Source organism: Sorex araneus, chromosome X (assembly GCF_027595985.1).
Source record: "Sorex araneus isolate mSorAra2 chromosome X, mSorAra2.pri, whole genome shotgun sequence".
NCBI lineage: Eukaryota > Metazoa > Chordata > Mammalia > Eulipotyphla > Soricidae > Sorex > Sorex araneus.
The window spans coordinates 265,620,821-265,644,890 of NC_073313.1; the positions used below are offsets into that span (position 1 = coordinate 265,620,821).

General features: G+C 62.9%; 1 protein-coding gene across 1 annotated transcript; it reads left to right on the top strand.

Annotated features, from left to right (window-relative positions):
* Positions 1-985: 985 nt before the first annotated feature.
* SAG (S-antigen visual arrestin) lies at positions 986-23,124 on the top strand. The gene is made up of 15 exons (XM_055122296.1): positions 986-1,060; positions 3,240-3,300; positions 5,872-5,916; positions 7,270-7,463; positions 8,678-8,737; positions 9,952-10,028; positions 11,252-11,387; positions 12,355-12,439; positions 14,304-14,376; positions 15,630-15,767; positions 17,185-17,262; positions 18,291-18,314; positions 20,785-20,840; positions 22,416-22,425; positions 23,019-23,124. Exons 1-15 carry the CDS (start codon positions 986-988, stop codon positions 23,122-23,124), a joined length of 1,218 nt encoding a protein of 405 aa, XP_054978271.1.
* The last annotated feature ends 946 nt before the right edge of the window (positions 23,125-24,070 follow it).

Sequence of the window (24,070 nt, forward strand, 5' to 3'; positions counted from 1 at the left end):
CACGCTGCTGGCCCCAGGTACGTGAGTCTCAGACCCGGGGTCGCCCCGGCCACTTGCCTGCGGTCACTCGGCCCAGCTCTGTCCCCTGTGAGCTGGACACTCCCTGGCGGGTGGACAGAGTCTGGGGGGTTTGCCGTGAAGCGGTCTCGGGGTGGTGTCCGGCCACTTTCTCCGTTCAGTCTCTCTGTGGGGATTTGGCCCTCACGGCTGCGCCCGGCCATTGGGGGGCCTCAGCCCCACTCAGCCAGGAAGGAAAGCTTCCAGCGGGCGCTTCAGCGCTTGAGATTTCTCGAGAGCACCCAGGCCGTGCCTCCGAGGGCTGGAGCCCGGGAAGGTCTGCCTCCAGGAGACCCAGGGTCCACCCTGCACTGTGTGGGTCCCCGAGCACGGCAGGGAGGGACCCCCACTATGCACAGGAGAAGCCCCTTATACATGACTGGCATGGCCCCGAGCCCCAAAAACCAAAGAAAAAGGAAACCCATTAAAAAAACAAAAAAGGTCCAGAGAGATAGTGCAGTGGATAGAGCACTTGCCTTGCATGCGGCCGACCCGGGTTCGATTCCCAGCATCCCATATGGTTCCCTGAGCACTGCCAGGAGTAATTCCTGAGTGCAGAGCCAGGAGTGACCCCTGTGCATCATCGGTGTGACCCAAAAAGCAAAAAAAAAAAAAAGTGCAGAGTGATAGTGCAGTGGACAGAGCACTTGCCTTGGATCCCGGCATCCCAGAGGGTCCCTCCGGGCCACCAGGACGGATCTCTGAGCACAGCCAGAAATAAGTCCTTGAACGCCACTGGGTGTGCCCCCCCTCCAAAAATATCAGATGAGAATCAAATCCCCAGTAGGCTGAGACTGTTTTATCAATCACAGATGGGGGCCGTAGGGAACGCAGAGCATCTTGGGAGTGGGTTTGTACCAGAACGCCCTTGACGTTTTAGGATCCATTCACCGGCGCGTCGCAGGTCCCCAGACGCTGGCCAGGAGCCATGGCCGCCAGCACGAGGTCCGGCAAGGCTGCCCCCGACTGCGTCATCTTCAAGAAGGTCTCCCGGGACAAGTCAGTAAGTGGCAGGGGCTGGAGGGAGCGGCCGGCTAAGACACAGACCTGGGGCCCGCACAGAGGACCACGGGTGAAGCACTTGCCTTGCATGCAGTCGGCCTGGGTTACCCCAGAACCCCACAGGGCCCCCCAACCGCTGCCAGGAATGATCCCTGAGTACAGGAGTGAGCTCCGAGCACTGCCAGCTGTAACCCCAGGCCAAAGACAAAAGCCACAGATGTGGGCCGGAGCAGTCACACAGGAAGTGATGGGGGTGGAGCGGCTTATACGCACCCGACCCTGGTTCCATCCCCAGCACCACAGGGACCCCAAGCAGTCAGGGTGAGCCCCGAGCACAGCCCCGTGTTGCTCCAAACCCCAGACTTGAGGGCGGGGGGGGGGGGGAGGAGCGGAAAGGACAAGGAGAAAACCAACCTGTTCCCCAGGCGTCAGGAGCAAGGGGGCAGGAAACGCCGAGTGTCTCGGGCAGGTTCTTTTACATTTTCTACTGGAAAGGGAGGGCGTTGGCCTTGCACGCAGCCGGCCCGGGTTCGATCTCCACCATCCTGTATGGTCCCTCGAGCACCGCCAGGAGTAATTCCTGAGTGCAGAGCCAGGTGTGACCCAAAAAGAAAAAAAAAACAAAATGACCTGTGTCCTGGGCAGGGCTGCACCCTGTTGACTCCCTCGGGGCCACGTTAGACGTGACCAGGAGCTTCATTCAGCCCACGGCAGCCTCTGGAGGCGTTTCCAGGCTGCCCCCAGGGGCTCTGCACCCCACCCACCACCCCTTACTCACATCCTTTCAAACTCTGTCCAGCCCCATTAGGGAAATAAGGAGGTGCAGGTGGGACTTCTTTTTTTTTTCTCTTGTCACACCCAGCGATGCACAGGGGTCACTCCTGGCTCTGCACTCAGGAATTACTCCTGGCGGTGCTCAGGGGACCACATGGGATGCTGGGAATCAAACCTGGGTCAGCCGCGCAGAAGGCTCCACCTTCAGTCCTCAGTCCCCCTTAGCCCAGCCCTGCAGGAAAGGCGGTCCTCTCCCTCTGCGGGCTGTTTGCCGCCTTCTTCTGAGCCGTGGGGTCAGCCTGCCCCCTTCCTCTCCAGCACTCCCCTGGTCCCGGCGGTATTTCACCCGGCAAGGCCCACCCTGACACTTTCGACACCACATGGCATGATGTGGGTTTAGAATCGAGGTCTGAAGCCTCTTCAAGACCCCACAGAAACCCTCCCCGGGCGCCAGAGAGGAGCAGGCTTCCGTGAGAAACACGATTGTTCCTGGTCTTCGCGGCCCGGGGACCAGGCCCAGGGCCACTGAGATGTGTCCCCAGCAATGCCTCCGTGTTTATCACACACTGACTCTTTGGGGGACACGTGGGGCCCCTCAGTCCTTCACTCTGGGCTGCACCCAGAGGACTGAACCTCGGGTTTCGGGATCCGACCAGCGGCTTGCTCTTGGCACTGGGTCCTGTATCTCCTGAATTTTGCACCCAGAAAGCAGCCCTGGGGGCGGGGCTATGGCTCAGAGGGCAGAGCCCCGGGTTTGAGCTCTCGGGAGCCCCAGTTGTCCCCCGAATCCCACCACGGACAGCCCCGGCTCTGGCCGCGCTGCCGAGCACTGCTGGGTGAGGCCCCCAAACAAAGCAAAGCAAAGCACCCCTCACCGGTCAGTGCCCTCCTCGTGCCAGCTGTGATGCCCTGCAGGCCCCCCGGGGGCACAGGGGCCCTGCCAGGACTCGACAGTGGTGGGTCGACATGGGAGGGAATGCAACTCCAGTATCCGCCACAAGGGGGAGCTGAATGCTGCTGGGAAACTCCTGAAAGCAGAAGACTGGGGTGGGGACCTCGAGGCTGGGGGGACCTCGGCTGCCCAGCCGCCCCCCCACTCCCGCTCCTCAGAGTGTGGGCGCCCCGTCCGGTGCAGGTGCTCCCTTGGAAGCTCCTCCGGACTCACCCCAGTGCTCCTGCCTCCAGCTCAGCCTGCAGTTCCCCAGGGACCGGCCAGGCCCTTCATTCTCAGCTCGGGGACCCCCAGTGCAGGGCAGGGGGACCCCGAGGGCGTGGCAGGTGGGTCCGAGCAGTCAGCAGATGACAGGACGTGGGGGAAGGAGGCGGAAGCTGGGCTGCAGGTGGAGGGGCCGGAACAAGGCCCGCTACTCGCTGAGCCTGGAGCTGCACGCCTGGTGTCCCCGCAGGTGACCATCTACCTGGGGAAGAGGGACTACATAGACCACGTGGACAAGGTCGAGCCCGTGGGTAAGTGGGGTCTGGAGGGGCGTGTGCATGTGTGTGTGCGTGTGTGAGTGTGTGAGTGTGTGTGTGTGAGTGTGTGTGTGTGAGTGTGTGAGTACACACAGAGAGAACAAACTAATTTCTCTCGCAATCCAGCAGGAGGGCCGGGGGTGTTGCTCAGCGTGGGGCCACGTTGTTCCTTGAGTGTGTGACGTGAGAGGTCCTGGGTTTGATCCCTAGCTCCACACGGGGAGCTGTTTAACAGGGGCAAAGGATCTAATTAGGAAACAGAAGGGGCTGGACTGATAGCACAGCGGGTAGGGCGTTTGCCTTGCACGCTGCTGACCCGGGTTCGATTCCCAGCATCCCATATGGTCCCCTGAGCACCGCCAGGAGTAATTCCTGAGTGCAGAGCCAGGAGTGACCCCTGAGCATCGCTGGCTGTGACCCAAATAAAAAGCAAAAAAAAAAAAAAGGAAACAGAAGGCACGAAGGGCCTCTACCCGCTTGGCTGGCACCGTTGCCACCAGACCTTGATGCAGGGTCAGGTTCATCTGCCCCCGTGGTGGGATAACAAATAGTGACAGGCTCGGGGACTGGGAGAGGACGGGAACAGTGGCCCAGCCCACCACAAGGGGGCGCCCGGGAGCACAGTCTCGGCAGAGGGCCGGCCAGTTTCCACAAACCCACATACCCACCCCGCCCGGTGAGATCCTGGGCTTGAGCCTCCCTGGTGCTGGAGGGGGACATTTTTATACATAAAATTTTGCTTTCAGGGACAAGGCTGGCAGTGCCCAGGGCTTACCCTGGCTTTATCCATGCCTGGCATCACTCCCGGCGGGGCTCAGAGGGCCACATGGGTGAGGGGTGGGACCCATCACATAAGGCAAGAGCCTTCCCTGCCGTACTGTCTCTCCAGCCCAGAAAAACTGAACTGAGTCAGGGGCCGGAGCGATAGCACAGTGGGTAGGGCGTTTGCCTTGCACGCGGCCGACCCGGGTTCAATCCCCAGCATATGGTCCCCTGAGCACTGCCAGGAGTAATTCCTGAGTGCAAAGCCAGGAGTAACCCCTGAGCATCACCGGGTGTGACCCAAAATGCAAATAAAAAAAAAAAAAACCTGAACTGAGTCAGAGAACCCGCCGGGCCGAGCAGGGACACTGCAGCAGGTGTGCGCAGGAGTCCCGGATTTGAGCTGGCTGTGCGCAGGAGTCCCGGGTTTGAGCCCAGAGCTGCCAGGTGCGGCCCCAGAGCGCCGATCGTGTGCCGCGGCAGCTGCGTCCCAGGCATGGAGCCCCTCGCAGGAGCGAGCATGGGAAGGGGAAGAGAAACGTCTGCTTAAACGTGGGGCCAGGTTCTTCCCAGAGGGGCCCCCTGGCCACAGCTCCCCCTCGGGGAGCGGCCCCCACACGGGGCGTGTGAGGGGCTGCCAGTCCCGCGGGGCTGTGCCCACTGGACAAAGCTGGTCCGGAAAGGCCCTGGGCCGTGTCACCTCTTCATTCCCAGGGAGGGTGGAAGGAACCGGGGTGACATACGGGGTCGCCAGAGGGAGACCTTTCCGGGGCGGGAATGGTCTGATCCGGTTGTCAGGGGTCAGGAAGTGGCCTGAGCCCCCCCACGGAAGCCTGAACTGCTTCCGGTTTGCTCCTGGCTGACCGCCGTCCAAGGCGGGACGGCTGGAAGGAACAGGCCGCGTCCTTGCGGGACCTTCCTCTACTGTCCGTCGACTTCCTGTGACTCTAAAATTATCTCAGCACCCAAGTTATGCCCCGAAAGGGAAGAGCACGGAGAGCTGAGAGCCGGCGTTTCTGGCCCCGGGGACGTGGCCCTCAGCCCGGCTTCCTGGAAGTCACGTGGGCTCAGAAGCCACATCCCGTCTATGCCGGGGAGAGAGACGCTGTGTCTGGGGACAGGACGGAGGAATGTGGCAGCAGCCCGCAGCCAGAATCGGGGCTGGGGAGACGGAGGTCTCGCGGGGGGTGAAGGCGCTTGCCTTGACATGGCCGACCCCTGCTCTAGCCCCAGCACGGCGGGGGTCCCTGGGCCCCACCAGGAGTTAGCCCTGAGCACAGATCCAGGAGTCAGCCCTGAGCAAGGCAAGTGCAGCCCAAGCCGCCCCCACAAAATCACGCGCACACACATACACACATACACACACACACACACATGCACACACACGCGCGCGCACACACATGCACACACACGCGCACACACATGCACACACATGCACACACGCGCACACACATGCACACACACACACACGCACACACACGCACACATGCACATACCACCCAAAGCAGAATGAGTGCGTTGGCGCCCTGTGCGAGAGAGCTGAGAGCCAGCTGGGAGACGTTTCCAGCATGCGGGCAGGGGCTTGTTTTCTTGGCAGAAGCTACTTCTGTGGACAGGCACGGCGGGGACATTTCTGCCCCAGGATCTTAGGAGCGGGCACGTCTGGGTGGGGGAAGTGTGGGTGTCGCTGCTGCTTTCTAGAACCTTTCCCTCCCGCCCCATGTGATGCGCGCGCGTCCCTGGGCGTGTGCCCCCGTGAGCCCGCTTCAGTGAGCCTCCATCCCGCCCCCGCTCTCCGGTCAGATGGTGTCGTGCTGCTGGACCCCGAGCTGGTGAAGGGGAAGAAAGGTGAGGCCGGCGTGCCGCGGTGCGGGTCCGGGAGGTGCGCGTGGGAGGTTGCATGCAGGCGTGAGTGTTGTGTGTGCGTGCATGTGTGTGCGTGCATGTGTCAGTGTGTGTTAATGTGTTTTCGAAGTGTGTGATGAGGCTGGGGCGATAGTATGGCAGGCAGTGTTCTTGCCTCGCACACAGCCAGCCTGGGTTCGATCCTCTGGCCCGAGCTCGCCAAGAGTGATCCCTGAGCACAGAGCCGGGAGTAAACCCCGTGCCCTGAGCACAGCCGAGGTGTGTCCCCAAACCAAAAGCCAAACAAACAGATACCCAGAAAATCTGTGTGTGTGTGTAAGTATGTATGTGCATGTGAATGTGTGTGTGGGGGGAAGGTGTGTGTTTATATGTGAGAGAATGTGTGAGTATACATTTGAGAGTGTGTTCAAGTAAGTGTATGTATATCCGAGTGTCTGGATGCGCGTGTGAGGGAATGAGTGTGTGAGAGTGACTGCGTGTGAAAGAGTGGACGAGAATGTGAATTGTGAGTATGTAAAAGTGAGAGTGTGAGTGTATGAGAAATAGTGCGTAAGAAAGTGTGAGTGTATGAGTGTGAGGGTGGGTTTGTGAGGGTGAGTGTGTGAATGTGTATGAAAGTGTGAATGTGTGAGTGTGGATGAAAGCATATGTGAGTGGGCTGGAGCGATAGCACAGCGGGTAGGGCGTTTGCCTTGCACGCGGCCGACCCGGGTTCGATTCCCAGCATCCCATAGGGTCCCCTGAGCACCGCCAGGGGTGATTCCTGAGTGCAGAGCCAGGAGTGACCCCTGAGCATCGCCAGGTGTGACCCAAAAAGCAAAAAAAAAAAACAAAAGGAAGGTATATGTGAGTGTGAACGAGACTTTGAGCATCTTTGTGTATGTGTGTGTGTGTGTGCATGTGTGTGCAGAGATCTGTGAGTGTGCGTGTAGGGGAGCAGGGCGCCCCCTTTCCCTTTGTGGCCATCATGTCCCAGTTCTCAGGGGACACAGTCTCGGGGGACCCTAGTGTCAGAGTGGGGACTTCGGGGTCCCTCCCTCAGAGCAGGTGCCTGGGTCCCTCCCCAGAGTGGGGACTGCGGGGTCCCTCCCTCAGAGCGGGTGCCTGGGTCCCTCCCTCCGTGTGGGACTGGCAGGAGCGCCAGGGCCCCCACAGGCTGGAATTCGAGTCGGGGTCCCCGGAACTGACTGGCCTGGCCCCCTGCTGTGTCACCCGGTCTCTAATGCTGAGGGATCGTGGCGGGTCTCTGCCTTCTCACTCCCACCTGCGTCCCGTGGGTGACCCCCTGGGGCATCTCTCCCGCACCCCTGACCCCACCCCGCCTGTACCCCGCAGTGTACGTGTCCCTGACCTGCGCCTTCCGCTACGGCCAGGAGGACATCGACGTCATCGGCCTGACCTTCCGCCGGGACCTGTACTTCTCGCGGGTGCAGGTCTTCCCGCCCGTGGGGGCGGCCGGCGCGCCCACCAAGCTGCAGGAGAGCCTGCTGCGGAAGCTGGGGGAGCACACGTACCCCTTCGTGCTCACGGTGGGCGCCGGGAGGGGCCGGGCCGCGCCGTCGTCCTGGGGAGGCCCCGCTAGGCCGTGTCCCCGTGTCCCCGAGCCGGGCCGGGCGCCGCTGCCCAAGTCCATGAGCCTGGAGGTTCCGCCCTCCAGCAGGCCGAGACACCCGCAGTGGGGGCCCTGGGGACTTGGGGGGGGCTGGGAGGAGGCTTTGCTGGGCCCCAGGCTACAGGGGTGGGGAGGGAGGGGCAGGGGGGTCACTAGTTCTGACTCTTCTGAAATTGTTGTTCACGGTTACAATTTTTTTTCTTTCTTTTTTTTTTTTTTGCTTTTTGGGTCACACCCAGCGATGCTCAGGGGTCACTCCTGGCTCTGCACCTCCTGGCTCTGCACTCAGGAATTACTCCTGGCAGTGCTTGGGGGACCATATGGGATGCCGGGGATCGAACCCGGGTCGGCCTCGTGCAAGGCAAACGCCCTCCCCACTGTGCTATCGCTCTGGCCCCTTTCACGGTTACAATTTCGATTGGGTTTGGGGCCATGCCCGGCCGTGCTCAGGACCTACTCCTGGCTCTGTGCTCAGGGGTCACTCCTGGCGGGGGGCAGGGGGCCCGGTGGGGGGCGGGGGACTGAAGCTGAGCTGGCCGTGAGCAAGGCCAGCGCCCTCAGTACTGTCACTCAGGCCCCTTATTTTCCTTTTGCTCCGGGGCTGGCGGGAGGGTGGGGTCGCACCCCACAGTGCCAGGGGGCTCGTGTGGCTGAACCCGCACCTGCGAGGCCAGAGCCTTCGCCTGTCCAGCCTCTCTGGCCCACAGCCTCCCCTCCCCCCCACCCCCATTATCTGGAAAATGGCTCGGGCGCCTGTGCTCGGCCCCAGGATCTAACAGTCTGAGGTGCCACGTCAGCTCACGCGTGGTCCTCTGAGACTAGAGGGGGCCTCGGAGTCCACAGCACCCCCTAAGCACAAAGACAGCCTGCAGCGGGGCGAGGCCAGGCGGGGACGCCGCCCCCCCCACGCCCCCCTACCCAGGGAAGCAAGGGCAGCGACCGGCCACGTTGCCTGGTCCTTTCTGGAAAGAGCCCGGGCTGGTGCCCGTGGCCCAGAGCGGAGCTGCTTCCTGCCCCCAAGGCCTCTGCACCCCCGGAGCTCTGTCCCAGTCGCAGAGGAACCGTAGGGGAGCCCCAGGGGTCCCGACCCTGGGTGCAGGCTCCTCACGGCCCTGCGTGTCCTTCCCACAGTTCCCGGACTACCTGCCCTGCTCAGTGATGCTGCAGCCAGCGCCGCAGGACACGGGGAAGGTGTGTGCGTCCCCCTGCGGCGAGCAGGACCCTGCCAGGAGAAACGCCCAGCGGCACGGGGCTGGCGGCTGGCAAACGGGGGGGGGGGCACCCCTGGGAACGTGGGGGCCCTGCCTGGCCTGGCAGCCTCATGGCAGGGAGCGGAAGGTCACCTCTGCCAGAGGGGGTGACGCCGAGGTGTGACGAGGGCGCTTGTGGCTGCTGCTCTGAGCCCCAAGTGTCCCCTGGGCACGGGCTGGGGCGGCCGCTGGCAGGCTCCGCACATGGGGTCTGAGCTGGGTTTTGGGGATCACTCGCAAGGGTGGGGCTGGGGCACAGAAGCAGAGGGACCGAGCGCAGAGAGGAAGCAGCGGGGAGCAGGGGGACCCCCAAGCATCAGGAAGGAGGGGCCCAGAGGCTGCCGGGGCGGGGAGCAGGGGCTGGGGTGTCTCAGCCACAGAGGACCCTGGCTGGGCTGGGGCAGGTTCTGGACTTGGGGGGGGGTCCTGCCCCCTAGGGCTTGTGATGTCAGAGGCACCCAGGAAGGGGGCCTGGGTAGACAGCCCACGTCTGCAGGGTCCCCGCATGTCCGGTCGCTGGGCCCTGCTACATTTCACCTCTGCCGGGTTTTGTTTCTGTTTTGGAGTCACACCCGGGGCGCCTCAGGGTTACTCCTGCTCAGGAATTACTCCTGGGGGGGCTCCGGGGACCACAAGGGATGCGGGGATCGAACCAGGTCGGTTGCATGCACAGTGAAAGGTTGGCGACACCCAGCAGGGCACACGGGTTTGGGGGCCTCGGCTTGTCCATTCCGGGAGGGGAGCTGGAGTCCAGGAGGGGGTGAGGAGGAGGCGGAGTCGGGGGACACCGGTCAGGAGGCTGGGAGCACCAGCCAGCCGCGGCAGGGGGCGCGGGGGGCAGCAGGGCTGAGCCGACTGGGGGGCGTGAGCGGTGGCGAGTGCGTCTGTGACCCGGAGTAGAATCACCCTGGTCACTGGCTTCCTGTCCCGCCACGTCCACCCCTGTGCTGGGGACCCGGCCAGAGCAGGCGGCCTGTGGAGCCAGCTCAGGGCTGCGGGGGCCCATCCCTGGGCTGACGCCATCGCATCTCTGCTGGGGGACTCCAGGCGGTCCCGTGCCCGAGGTTCAGAGGCCTGAGGAGGAGGGTGCCTCGAGAGCCCCCGGGTGCGGAGGGTGGGTGGATGAGGGTGACGCCCGTGTCCTCTGCTCTGCAGTGCTGCGGGGTGGACTTCGAGGTCAAGGCATTCGCCACAGACGGAGATGCTGACGATCAGGACAAGATCCCCAAGAAGTGAGTGGCCGTGGGAACGGGGTCCCGGCGCAGTTGGGGCTCAGAGTGACGCCCCTTCCCAGGGGGAGCAGCCGGCCAGAGCACTGTGGACCGAGCCTGTGTGCTTGGAGGCAGTGACTTATGGGGAGGGGGAGCAGAAGAAATGAATGAGGGAGAGAGCCCCCAGCTCCCCCTTTCTCCTTTCAGAATTCCTCTATGTGGGGCTGGAGCCGTAGGAAAGGGAGGGGGGCGCCTGCCTTGTATGCAGCCCACCCGGGTTCAATCCCTGGAACACCCCCCCCCCGCCAGGACTGGCCCCTGAGCACAGAATCAGGAGTAACCCCTGAACATCACTGGGTGTGGCCCTTCCACCCCAGAGTAGAATTTTGTTTGTTTTTGGCTCACACCTAGCTGTGCTCAGGACTTACTCCTGGCTCAATGCTCAGGGATCACCCCTGGTGGGGCTCGGGGGACCCTACGGAGTGCCGGGGGGGGGGGGGTCACACCTTGGTCAGCCGTGTGCAAGGCAAACGCCCTCCCGCCATACAATTGCTCCGGCCCTAGAATTTCTTCCCAGAGACTGGAGAGATAGCGCAGGGCCGAGGCACTAACTAGCTTCGCACGCCACCGACCCTGGTGCCAGCCCCGGCACTGCCAGGGCTCACCTCTGAGCACAGCCAGGAACAGCCCATGAACTCTGCTGGGGATGACCCCAAGATCCCCATCACCAATTTTGTTGTTGTTGTTGTTGCTTTTTGGATCACACCCGGCGATGCACAGGGGTTACTCCTGGCTCTGTACTCAGGAATTACTCCTGGCGGTGCTCAGGGGACCATATGGGACGCTGGGAATCGAACCCGGGTTGGCCGCGTGCAAGGCAAACGCCCTACCCGCTGTGCTATTGCTCCAGCCCCACCAATTTTTTTTTTAATAAGATATAAATAACATGAAGTTTCCCATTTTATTTTTTTACGGGCTGTGCTTGGGGGTCCACGGTCAGCGGGGGAGTTCCTGGGCCCCGCAGTCCTGTGGGTGGGGCTCCCGGGACGCGGCTGCCCTCTGCCCTCTCCGCCCCCACCCACAGCACCCCACCTCCCTGGGGCTGTTTCCCCCGGACTCCGGGTTTCCCCGGGGTGCCCGACACCCGCAGCCCTGGACGCCCCGGGAGGACTCGGGCGCCCCCGCATCGGGGTGGGGGTCCCCCCGCGCAGATCGGGCCGCTCAGGGGGCGCGTGTGCCCGCAGGAGCTCCGTGCGCCTGCTCATCCGCAAGGTGCAGCACGCGCCGCCGCAGATGGGGCCGCAGCCCTGCGCCGAGGCCGCCTGGCAGTTCTTCATGTCCGACAAGCCGCTGCAGCTCTCCGTCTCCCTGGGCAAGGAGGTAACCCCGGCCCCAAGCAGCTGTGATTGGTGGAGCTCGTGGCCTGAGCGACTGCGATTGGTGGAGCTTGCCGACCCCACTGTCTGTGATTGGTGGAGCTCGCTGACTGAGCGACTGTGATTGGTGGAGATCACTGCCCCATGTCTGTGATTGGTGGAGCTCGCTGACAGAGCGACTGTGATTGGTGGAGCACATTGCCCCATGTCTGTGATTGGTGGAGCCCGCTGCCCGAGCGTCTGTGATTGGTGGAGCTTGCTGCCCAGGCGTCCGTGATTGGTGGTGCTCCTGCCCGAGAGACTGTGATTGGTGGCGCTCGCTTCCCAAGCGTCTGTGATTGGTGGATCTCACTGACCACTGAGTCAGCCTCAGGGGAGGCCCCGCTGCCTGGGGTCACTCCGACTGATGGGAGACAGGAGGGTCATCCCATCCTGTCTCGATTTTAGTGTGACACCAGTGGGGGTGACATCACGTTTCATGGGGCAGTGGGGTGGCCGTGTCCCTATAGATGTCATGTGTCCGGGGCTCCTGCTGGGCTTGTCTTGGGACCCCTGCAGACCCCAACAAGCACATACAAGGGTTGGTGGTGCCCATGGCCTGTGTGTGTGTGTACATGTGTAGCCAGGAGCCCCCCGCCTGCATACATGTACCTATGTGGGCAGAAGCCCATGGCCTGTGTGAATGGACACATGTTGCATGGGGTAGGGGGGCCCTGCTGCCCAGGCTCTGAGCCTGGGGGACCATGGCAGGAGAGGGGGACGCCCCCATATTTCCGCCCACTCTTCTCTTTCTGCCACCCCAAAGCTGTGGTTCTGCTAGAGACACCCCAGCAGAGCCTGGGGACCTGGGGCTGGGCCAGCGCTCGTGCCACAGAACCTTCCCGCCTTTCTCCTACCGACGTGGGTGCTCTGGGAAGGATGGGTGGCTGCGGCGCTGACCCCTCTGCTGACCTCTCTGCTGACCCTTTCAGATCTATTTCCACGGAGAGCCTATTCCTGTGAAGGTGACAGTGACCAACAACACGGAGAAGACCGTGAAGAAGATTAAAGCCATTGGTAGGACACCCTCAGCTCTGGGCAGGACAGAGGACACAGCTGAGAGGACAGGACCGCAGGCTGAGGGAGCCCTGAGTGTTTTCCCGGCCCCTTGCGGTCCCCTGAGCCCCCCCCACCCCGGGAGTGCCCCCTGAACACTGCCAAGTGTGGCCCCCAGAGCAAAGGAAACGGCACAGGGACCAGCCAAACTGAGCCGAGTCCTGGAGCCAGCCTAGGTCTGGCCGCGTTCCTGGGGTCCCTCCCCCCCGCCCACCCCAGCCTCTGCGGCCGGCCGTGAGCAGGGTGTGCAGGACCCCAGGTGAGGAAGGGCGTGGCTCGGGCTGTCCTCGGCCCAGCACCCCGACAGTCAGGGGCCTTGGCATCCCACTCACGGGGACCCAGAGGCAGGTCTCGGGGAAAACCTGGCACTTCCCCTCCCCTGCCCAGACACCGTTCCCATTGCCCCGACTGGTGGGAGGGCTCGGGCAGGGACTGTGGGCTGTGGGGGTCCCGACTGGGTGAGGTCCCTATCAGCTGCGCCCGGCCTGGTGGCGAGGCCCACAGAGGGGTCTGCGGGAACGCCACTCCCAGACGAGATGGCCGCACCTGGCCGCATCTGAGCTGGCAGGAAGGTGCCACCATGCAGTGGCCCCTGTTGGTGACAGGCCAGCTAGGCTGCCAGGGGCTCCTGGGCGTGACCTGCTGTCCCCGGGAGCAGTCAGGCCAGCGCCAGAAACACCGGGGTGCTGGCTGCGTCCAGCCTGCCGTGGCCATCAGAGATAAGGTGCTGGGACTGCATGTGGCATCACTGCGCAAGCCTGTTCCCTCCCACGTTCCCCTGTGGGCAGCCATCAGTGTCAGGCCCCACACAGTCCCACGGCCTGGCTGGACGCAGAGGCCTGGTCTCAGGTTCTCTCCTGAGGTCCTTGGAGTCCAACGCCAAAGCTGCTGGTTTTTGAGGTGCCAGTGGATTTCCCGAGGGTGCCCACTGCACCCTCTGGGCTGGGCGCAGAGCCAAGCATTACCCACAAGATGTTTTTTTGCTTTGTTTTTGTTTTTGTTTTTTGGGTCACACCCGGCGATGCACAGGGGTTACTCCTGGCTCATGCACTTAGGAATCACTCCTGGCGGTGCTCAGGGGACCCTATGGGATGCTGGGAATTGAACCCGGGTCGGCCTCGTGCAAGGCAAACGCCCTCCCCGCTGTGCTATCACTCCAGCCCTGTTTTTTAATGTTCAAATTTGATTTCAACTGTCACTATCACTGTCACCCCGTTGCTCATTGATTTGCTTGAGCGGGCACCAGTAACATCTCCATTGTGAGACTTGTTGTTACTGTTTTTGGCATATTGAATATGCCAGGGGGAGCTTGCCGGGCTCTGCCATGTGGGCGAGATACTCTCGGTAGCTTGCCGGGCTCTCTGAGAGGGTGGAGGAATCGAACACGGGTCGGCCACGTACAAGGTGAAGGCCCTATCTGCTCTGCTATCGCTCCAGCCCTACAGAGACTAAAAATCATCTCTCAAATCCTGCCGTCCCCGTGTAAATGATAGGCAGTCACCTCTGCTCGCTCACACAGAGACGCGGGGGTCAGGGAAGACCAAATGCCTCACACCCCAGCCACAGCTGAACGGGGGGAGGGGGTCCAAGCCCCCGGACTCTGGCTGCAGAGCCATGGCACTGGGGTGGCCCTATGCTGCCCCCAGCTGCCCGCGCTCCCCCTTGCCGAGGGAAGATGGGGAGAGGAGGCAGGGGTCGGGCTTGGAAACAGCCTCGGGAGAACAGAACAGCTGTGACCCCAAGACGGGGAGGAGAACTCCCCAAAACAGAGGCAAAGCCCCGAGGACGGGCACGCTGCTGAGACCCCCGCTCCTCCCCCTTCCAGTGGAGCAGGTGGCCAACGTGGTTCTCTACTCGAGCGACTATTACGTTAAGCCAGTGGCCGCAGAGGAGACACAGTGAGTGACCTCTGGGTTCTGCTTCCGGGGCAGCCGCCTTGGTGCCCGCTCCCCTGCGCTCCTATCCGGGGATCCCCTCACCACAGCCGCAGGGCAGGGTCCTGTCTGGCTCTTCCTACCAGGGTTCGGAGATGTGCCCCACAGAGGGATCTGGGGGGTGGGTGCCTTCTGTCATTCTAGAGCTTTCTGTTGGTCTTTGGAATGAGGGGGTAGGAAACAACCTTCCCGGCCAGGCCACCTGGACCGGGGTCCCTGGGTCAGGCCTGGGGCTGCTCCCGGTGGGTGCCTTAATGGGCGCCAGAGCCCCGGTTGGTTTCTGGGGCGGGGGGGGGGGGGTGGGTGGGTGGGGGGAGGGCAGGGGGGGCGGGGAGGGGAGAGGCCTGGGGAGAGCGCAGGGCTGTGGGGGCAGGGCTGGGCGTCCTTCCCGCCAGGTGCAGGTGCAGCCCCTCCCCCCCTCTGCCCGGGGCTGTTCCGGGATTAGAGGAAGGACACACGGATCCGGCAAGATCAGGTTACATAAAGCCCTGGGATAACTGTTGCCCAAAATAGAACCAGATTTAGGAGCAGATAGAGGTGGGGGGTCCGGTCTGGGTTCTGGGTTCTTCCCGCCTCCACTCGCCCCCTCCCATCCCCTTCAGTGCTTTGGGCCGCCCGGCTGCATTTCCCAGACGCTTGGAGCCTGTCTAGGGTCTCCGCAGATTGGGGGCTGGGGGCGGTGGCGTGCTGGGCCCAGTTTGTGGGTGTCAGACTAGAGGCGGGGGAAGCCAGCGACCCCTGTCTCCACACCTCAGTTCCCAGGCTTTGGGGAATTCCTCAGGTCAGCCCAGGCCCCCATAAGGGCAGACACAGGCCAGGGTGGCCCCAGGGCCTTGGCACAGACCTCTGCAGCTCTGCTGGCCTCCTGCAGCCTCCTCAGCACCTGATTCCTCCCTCAGCAAGCAGGGGTGCGGGGGTCACCCTAGGAAGTGGCCACTGGGGCCATGGCAGGATTCTGGTTACACAAGCGCCTGCAGTGACCAGGGCTGTGGCCAGCTCCCCAGGGCGTGGGGAAGAGGCCAGTGCCGCAGGTCGGGTCCGGCTTTTCCCAGAGCCCGGGTTTGGGGCCGAGCACAGGGGTGCGGCCGGCCTGTGGACACAGCTCGCAGGACACACGTCTCTAAGAGCCCCCCGCTGGCCCCGGGCCAGGGGTCAGGAGCGGGCCAGAGCGGGTGCCCGTGCCCGGTGGTACAGACCCTCCCGGCTCCGCCCTGCAGGGAGAAGGTGCCCCCGAACAGCACGCTCACCACCACGCTCACGCTGCTGCCCCTGCTGGCCAACAACCTGGACCGCAGGGGCATCGCCCTGGACGGCAAGATCAAGCACGAGGACACGAATCTGGCCTCCAGCACCATGTAGGCCCTCGCGCCCCGGGGTCGCTCCCGCGCTCACGGGGGCTGGGAGGGGAGTGGCCCTGGGCAGCCCAGAACTGCCCCCCAGACGAGTTGCCCCTCTCCCGTGGGAGTGTCCATGTGCCTGTCTGAGGGAAGGGGTGGACCCCCAGGGGCGGGTGATGTGGGGGTGGGGTGAGGCCCCAGGGGCGCAGGGCTGGGGCTAACCCCAGGGGCGGGTGATGTGGGGGGCAGGTGAGGCCCCAGGAGCCCCTGGTGAGATGCTTCCCTTCCTCTGAGGCAAGTCCTCCTCCCCCCTCACACTCACTGTCCCGGGAAGAGAAGGCCCAGAGCCGAGGGCCAGGGGCGGGAGCGACCCCTGGGCCCAGCCCGGAGTAGCCCCCGGATCCACCAGCACAGCCCCAAGACCAAACCAGATGAGGAAGACCCAAAAGAAAGACCCGAGGGGCCCAGGGCTGCAGGCTGAGGGGCGTGGGGGGCGCAGTTGTGGCCGCAGACCTAGTAGACTCGGGGCACAGCTCAGTCCAGACTGTCCCCTAGTCCCTGGGGGCTTCTGGTCCCCAGAGCGGGCCTGGGGACCGAGGCCCGCCCCCTCCCTCCCTCGTGACCCTGCGGGAAGCCCCCCTTTCAGCCCTGTGACCCCGGGGGACAGGAAGGGGGCTGTCCTGGGGCAACACAGAAGAGTGGGCACCGGGAGAAGAGGGGCGCTCCCAGCCCTGCACCCCCTCTCCCGTCACCCGCAACCTCTCTGCTCCAGGGGTCTGGGCATTCGCCCCCGGCCGGGAGCACCAGGCACCGTGGGCTGAGCGCTGGCCTCTGTGCTCGGCAGCTCCCGTCTGCCCCCAGAGGGGTCCCCGGGCTGGACCTTCCGGAAGCTCCTCACTGGCCGCTCAGCGGCTTCTTGCAGAGCTCCCTCCCCCTCGCCTGCCCTCTGGTCCAGGCACTCGGGCCTGGCCAGCTACTGGCCGTGCACTTCACACTGGGGGCGCGGGGCAGAGGCCGAGAGGACCAGCTCCCAGGCTGCCCGCTGGCCGTGCGGAGGCTGGACCGGAAGGTTCTTCCCGGCTCTAGCATCATCAGGGCGCTGGGAGAAGCCTGCGCCTGGGAGGGAAGGGGGCGGGCAAGGCCCTTGGGTGGGCTTGGGGCCCCCGGGATGGGTGTGACCCGTGGCTGGTGGGACCCAGCAAGGAGGAGGCAGAGCAGGAAGCTTCCAGAAGCACTCTGCCCTCTGACCCCCCAGAGGGATGCTCGAGCAAGAGCAGGAAGGGCACTCCTGCCCCCAGCGTGGAAAGTTCTGGAGCTTTGGCTGCTTGGCCAAGCGCCCCCTTGTCGGGGAGCCGCTGTGGGGCCTTGTGGGGGTGCTGGGGGCCCCGACTTCTGCTCTGAGCCCGTGTGCACCCCCTTTCCTCCCGCTGCCCAGCCTGAAGGAGGGCATCGACCGCACAGTCCTGGGGATCCTGGTGTCGTACCAGGTCAAGGTGAAGCTCACGGTGTCTGGGTGAGTCACGGCCCAACACGGCCAGTTGGGGGGCGAGGAGCCACAACACAGGGGCCAGGGCACTTGCCTCGTGTGCGGCTGGCTGACCCAGGTTCGATTCCCAGCACCTCATAGGGCCCCTTGAACATGCCGCGAGTGATTTCTGAGCACAGAGCCAGGAGTAAGTCCTGAGCACTGCTGGGTGAGACCCAAACCCCAGCCCCCCAAGAAAAGGAAGCGAGAAGGTCCCCCATTCTCCAGAGCAGCGCAGACAGTGTGGGGAGCCTCAGGGGGGCCGCAGGGGGGCATCCAGGCAGAGCCCGTGGGGCCAGAGGGGAGGTGGACAGTGGGGTCCAGGGCAGGCCCCCGCGTGCTGGGCCTGGGTCCATCCCAGCACCTCAGGGTCCGTCCAGCATGGCTCCAACACCTCTCACCCAGGCAGCTGCACACCCTCCAAGCTGGGCAGTGAGCCCCCCAAGAGAGAAGGAAAGTGGACTCAGGCACCCCTCCCAGGAGTCCCCTTCCTCCCCAGCTGTGGTGATCTTTCTTCTGTCCCTTTACCCTGACCTTCGGGGACAGCGCCCCCTGTCCTGGGCCTTTCCCGTCCCTCTGCCCAGGGCGTGAGCGGCCTGCTAGCCAGCAGGACCCGAGGCCGGGCGCGGCGGGCCAGGCCCGGGCTTCCCCTCGGCCAGTTCCCTGCAGTGGGACCCCACACCAGCCCGGGGAAACTTCCTCATTTGGTTTTCTGGGCCACACTCGGCAGTGCTCAGGGCTGGGTCCCGGCTCTGCTCTACTGACCAGGAAGCACTCGGGGGCCGGGCTGGGGGGGCCGGGTGCGGTGCCGGCTCAGACCGCCGCTGGCCTGTCTCGCCGCCCCCCTGCACGTTCACTCCCGAGCCCCAGCACCAGCCACACGTGTTGGTGCTTGAGGGAAGGAGACAGTCCTAGGCGGGCCGGAGAGCAGGGGTGCGGGGCAGTGGGGCGCCCACCGACGCACGGTTTGGGGGCCAGTGCGGGCAGTCACCCTGCGGTTTGTGCTTCTCTTCCAGCTTCCTGGGAGAACTCACCTCCAGGTAAGCCTCTCCGGGCCTTCCCAGCTTGCCCCGGCCACACAGGGGTCGGCTCAGGGCCCTGACGGGCCATGCGGGAGCCACGCGGCTGCCGTGGCGGTGTTTGGGGCAGACCTCCTGATGATGTTCAGGATGCCCCTGACTCCTCTGCCTGGACTAGGGCATGCACACATACACACATGCACACAATGCACACATACATTCACACACATGTGCACACTCACACACGCATACACATACACATGCATGCACATGCACACTCACACGTACACACATGTGCACACTCACATGCACACACATGCTCACAGACATACACATACATGCACACACACATACACACATACACACACATGTATGTTCCAGTGCTTTGTGTGTGCGGTGAACATGCCATTTGCTTACCACTTCAGCCATTTTATTTTTGTGGAACTTTTTTGGGCGGCAGGGCCTGCGCCCAGCGGTGCTAAGGGCTTCCTCCTGGCTCTGCACTCGGGTCATTTCCTTTTTTTTTTTTGGGTCACACCCGGCTATGCACAGGGGTTATTCCTGGCTCTGCACTCAGGAATTATTCCTGGCGGTGCTCAGGGGACCATATGGGATGCTGGGAATCGAACCCAGGTTGGCCTCGTGCAAGGCAAACGCCCTACCCACTGTGCTATCGCTCCAGCCCCTCGGGGTCATTTCTGGTGGGCTCAGGGGCCCATATGATCCAAGTGATTGGACCCAGGTCAAGTGCATGCCAAGCAAGTACCCTGCCCACTGCACCGTCTCTCTGCACAACTTAGGGTGAGGAGCACTCCAGCACCCCCAGGCAGTCCTCGGAGCACCTCCCTGAGCACAGAGCTCGGAGTAACCCCTCCCCGAGCACAGAGCTCGGAGTAGCACCGAGACATCTCTAGGTGTGGCCCAAACCCCCAACCCAGGCAAATCCTCCTTATCTTTAAACAAATCAAATAAATCAAGTGTACAATCTAGACCTGCAGAGAGCGTGCAGGGTCCCGGGCCCCACACGGTCCCTGAGCCTCCCTGGGTGCAGCTCTGGAGGGACCCAACACCTCGTGGGGGTCCCCTGGGTAATTTCTAGCACCACAGGGTCTGAGTGAAGGGCGGCACGGAGAAGTACGAAGGAGGCCCCAGTTCCATGACGCAGGCGGGCTATCTGCACAGTCTGCAGGGGGTTATAGTGCGGGAGTGACAGGACAGCAGGCAGGTCCCATGTGGTCCCCCAAGAACAGCCTGCAGTGAGCCCCAAGCACTGCTAGGCATTGCCCCCAAATGCACAAAAACCAAAACCAAAAGTGGGAGCTTTTATAGGCTAGATCCAGGCGGCACTGTGCCTCGGGAGGTGTTTCCCGCTTCCTACTCACCCGCGGCGCTAAGGAAGCCTGACCTGGGTTCCTCACTGTGGTGCCGTCAGTGATGGATACATTTTACTTCAAGCTTCCCTGGACTTTTCTCATTGTTACCGTGACTGTGTTCAGGGCCTGAGGGGATTTGCTCCCTTGCTCTGACCCTGCCCTGCTTTTGTGGTTTGCGGGCCAGGCCAATTCATGGTTGCCCACCAGCTCCATGGGGTCACTCAGAGATGCTGCTTCACCTGGGGGGGCCCACGTGCCCTGGCCCTGACCCCTGATCTGGTTGGCTGCAAACTGCCAGGAGGGGGTCCCCAGACCTCCTGAGCACTGCTGGAGTGTTCAGAATAAAAGCAAGCGGGGCCAAGGGTGGGACTGACTGGGTAACACTTGCCTGTGTAAGACCCTGAGTTCCATCCCCAGCTCTACACACACACACACACACACACACACACACACACACACACACACACACACACACACACTCTCTGATTGGGTAACACTTGCCTACTTGTGTAAGACCTTGAGTTCCATCTCCGGCTCTACACACACATACACACAAACACCTACACACACACACACACACACAGATTGGGTAACGCTTGTGTGAGACCCTGAGTTCCATCTCCGGCTCTACACACACACACACACACACACACACACACACACACACACTTACACACACCCACCATGCACTTTTGCGAACATTATTTTAGAAAATGATCATCTGCCCAAGGAGCTCTCATCTATTCTCCCGATAACACCAGGTCACAACACAGGACACTGAGGAGGGTGTGTGTATTTGTGTGAGTGAGTGAGTGAGTGTGTGTGTGTGTGTGTGTGTGTGTGTGTGTGTGGTAGAAAAGTCCCAGCCACCTGGGCCAGACCTAGAGGAAATGTCTGGACCCCAAGGAATTTGTAAAATTCCAGCTTGAGGGGCCAGGGAGTTACTTCAAAGGGTGGGAACACACATGTCGCATGTGGGTTCCCTGGATTTGAGCCCCACATGTCACGGCCCCCTAAGCAGCGCCAGGCGTGGGCCTGGCCTGACCTCCCTTCTGAGCCTGGTCCGGGTCCATCTCCCTGGGTCTGCCACCGTGTGTCTTCTCCTTCCTTCTCCCCAGCGAGGTGGCCACAGAGGTGCCCTTCCGCCTCATGCACCCCCAGCCGGAGGACTCAGGTAAGTCACCCCACCCCGGCGTGCTCTGCTTGGTGGCCAGCCGGACTCCCTGGGCTCACATCTCCGAGTGGGAGTGGCCAGGCGCCCAGGGCAGGCGGCCACCTGCTGCTCCCCAGGGCCCAGGCCAGGGTGATATAGGCGGGCAGGGGGCAGGGGGACAGGGCACAGGGGCCAAGGGCAGAGGGACTCACCTGCCGCCACCAGACAGAGGACAGCGTGCCCCTGCTCCAGCACCAGGCTTCTTTCGTCCCTCTAGAGTCTTTAGAAAATGATTTCCGAGCAAAAGCTCTGCATGGCCAGATCTGGATTTCAGTTTAACAGAAACGTTCCGGGGGGTGAGCCCTGAGCCCCCAAGTGCTGCCCAGAGTGGCCCCCAAACATGGAGAGAAGCCCCTCCACCATGGGGCCAGGTGACAAGGAGGTATCGTGCGCCGTGTGCTGCTGGCTGCCCCCGGGAGCTCCCCCCTCCCCAGCCGGCTGCCCCCCGCCACCAGCCTCCGAGGTCCTCTTCAAGTGAAGGCAGCAGGGGGTGGGCAGGCGGTTCCGGCCCAGATATTGCTGCTGAGGTCACAGACGCCCCCAGACGTGAGCACCACGCTCACTGTGACGTTGATCTGCCCCCAAGCCCCGTGAAGTTCTGCCTTCTGTGGTGCTCAGGGCATCCTCCTGGAGGTGCTCAGGGCCCCCTGTACGGTGCCGGGCTTGAACCCCGCGCAGCTGTGCCATCCTCCAGCCATCTGGCGTGTGCTGAACTCGGCTCTGCCTGGCTCCTCCCCCTCCTCCCCCAAGGGGTGCCAGGTGGGCAGGAAGCTAAAAAGAACAGAAACACCCCGATTAGGAACAGTTCATCTGGAGGCGCTGTGGCCGCAAGCCCCCCAGTAGAGACGGACGTGCTGAGCTGGCAGGGAGCTGAGGGGGGCCTGCAGCAGGCCGAGGCTTTGGTGCGCCCCAAACTCTCTGTCAGCAGCGTGTGGAGTTGGAGAGCCCTGAGCGGGGCTGTGGGGACCTGGGGTCGAGGGGACACTGCTCTAGACAGGCTCCGGAGAACAGGCTTTGAAGAGAGGTCCCACAAGCCCCTTTGAAAGAAAGGGGGGAGGGGCTGGAGCGATAGTACAGCGGGGAGGGCGTTTGCCTTGCATGCAGCTGACCCGGGTTCGATTCCCAGCATCCCATATCACCCCTGAGCACCGCCAGGGGTGATTCCTGAGTGCAGAGCCAGGAGTAACCCCTGAGCATCACCGAGTGTGACACAAAAAAAGCAAAAATAAAATAATAATAAATAAATAAATAAATAAAAGAAAGGGGGGGCAGGGCTGGAGTGGTGCCACAGTGGGGAGGGCGTTTGCCTTGCACGTGGCAGACCTGAGTTCGATCCCCAGCACCCCATGTGGTCCCCTGAGCACTGCCAGAGGTAATTCCTGAGTGCATCATGAGCCAGGAAAAAGCAAAAAAAAAAAAAAGGGGGGGGTCCAACTGTAGCAACTTCCCACTGGGAGCGGGGAGGGCAGGGAGTTGGGGGCGTTTCTGCTCACGGTGCCTCTCTGTGCCCCTCCCCCTTGCTTCCTGCCGGAACAGCGAAGGAAAGGTGAGTAACCGCCCGCAGGGTGGGCTGCTGTCGTGGGGACCCCCTCTCGCACACTCTCCTTCTTTTCCCGAGCGCTTCACATGCCAGCCTGGCTCTCGCCCTGCTTTCCTGGCACACGTGCACATTCCCTCTCGCACCCTCACGTGCCCTCGGCCCATGCAGCACTCCACACTCGTGCACACTTGTACACACACGCGCTCCTTGTGTACTCACATGTATGCACACAGCACAGTGCACACACGTGCACGTACACTGCGGGCCATGCATGAAACACGCCCCCACGTGGCCCGTGCACACTCCCAGCCATGCCTCATGCCAGGTATGCAGTGTGCACGCCCATGAGGACACCACACGCATGCAGGCACGCGTGCATGCACGCCACGCGACACACATGTGGTTACACTGGAGCCGTGTGTCTGCTCTGGCTTCCTTCCCTTTTCTCATGGTTATTTGTGCAGCTCACAGTTACCCCTGAGAGCTCCCAGGACAGGAGCGCGGCCCTGGGTTCCGGGAAGACCGAGGGGCCGTTTCCTGAAGCGATTTCATGTCAAGCTGTAAGACTCCGCCAAGACCAAAATGTTTTTTGTTTTTAGAATTAAGGATGAGAATCTGGTGTTTGAAGAGTTTGGCCGTCAGAACCTCAAGGACCCCGGGGAGCCCGAGGACGGGAAGAAAGACCAGGAGCCCATGGACGAGTGAAGGGGCCGCAGCCGGGCCGACGCCCCAAAATGCTTCATCATGTTCCACAACAATAAAACTCATCCTTTCTGCGCCCCCCGCCGTGATTCTGGGTCTCTGGGGGGGCCGGGTGACGTCATCGACCGTGGTGGCAGCTGTCAGGGTCTCAGTGTCTTGGGTGGGGGAAGGCAACTTCCAGAAAGGAGGTGAGGAGCCCCCCAAATCAGGATACTTATTTATTATTATTATTATTATTTTGCTTTTTGGGTCACACCCAGCGATGCTCAGGGGTCCCTCCTGGCTCTGCACTCAGGAATCACTCCTGCCAGTGCTCGGGGGATCCTATGGGATGCCGGGGATCGAACTCGGCAAACGCCTGCCCTCCCTGCTGGCTATCGCTCCAGCCCCCAGGATGCTTTCTCCAGGCCCAGGGGAATCCGGGGGCTCCCCTTGGAGGGAGAGGGAATAAAGGGGTGTGGTGGCTTCTGTGCAGTCCAGCCGTTCCCAGGAGGGAACTGGTCAGTGTTGGGGGGTCACAGCTGGACAGAGGAGCTGCTCCCACGACTGAAGCCCCCGAGCTCTGCGGGGGGCAGCCGGGCATCACGTGAGAAAGCCCCTCGGGGTCACGCAGGCAGAGTGGATGGGGGCGCCTGTGTGGGGGTGGGGGGCCGTGATCCCCGGGGGCATGGGGGAGTCGCAGCCGCCTCGCACCCCAGTCTGCGGGTCTCAGGAGCACGTGCAGCTCTGGCCGCCTCGGTGGGTGCCCGGGGGACAGTTCAGGCCCCCAGGGAAGGGGGCCAGGCCCCCCCAGCGCCCTCACCTGCCTTTAGGCCGCTGCGGGGGGTTCTCAGGGCCAGGCCCTGGGTCCTCCCTGAGGTGCCCCTGCCGGAGTTGCGCCTGTCCCTGTGAGGGGGTGGCGGTGGGGGCCGAGGACGGGGCAGCCTGTGGGGTCAGTGAGAGAAGCGGA

Coding starts and splice junctions, on each gene's coding strand:
- SAG (XM_055122296.1), top strand. CDS start 986: ATGGCCGCCAGCACGAGGTCCGGCAAGGCTGCCCCCGACTGCGTCATC. Junction 3,301..5,871: donor GGACAAGGTCGAGCCCGTGG/GTAAGTGGGGTC, acceptor CTCTCCGGTCAG/ATGGTGTCGTGCTGCTGGAC. Junction 14,377..15,629: donor GTGGCCGCAGAGGAGACACA/GTGAGTGACCTC, acceptor TCCGCCCTGCAG/GGAGAAGGTGCCCCCGAACA.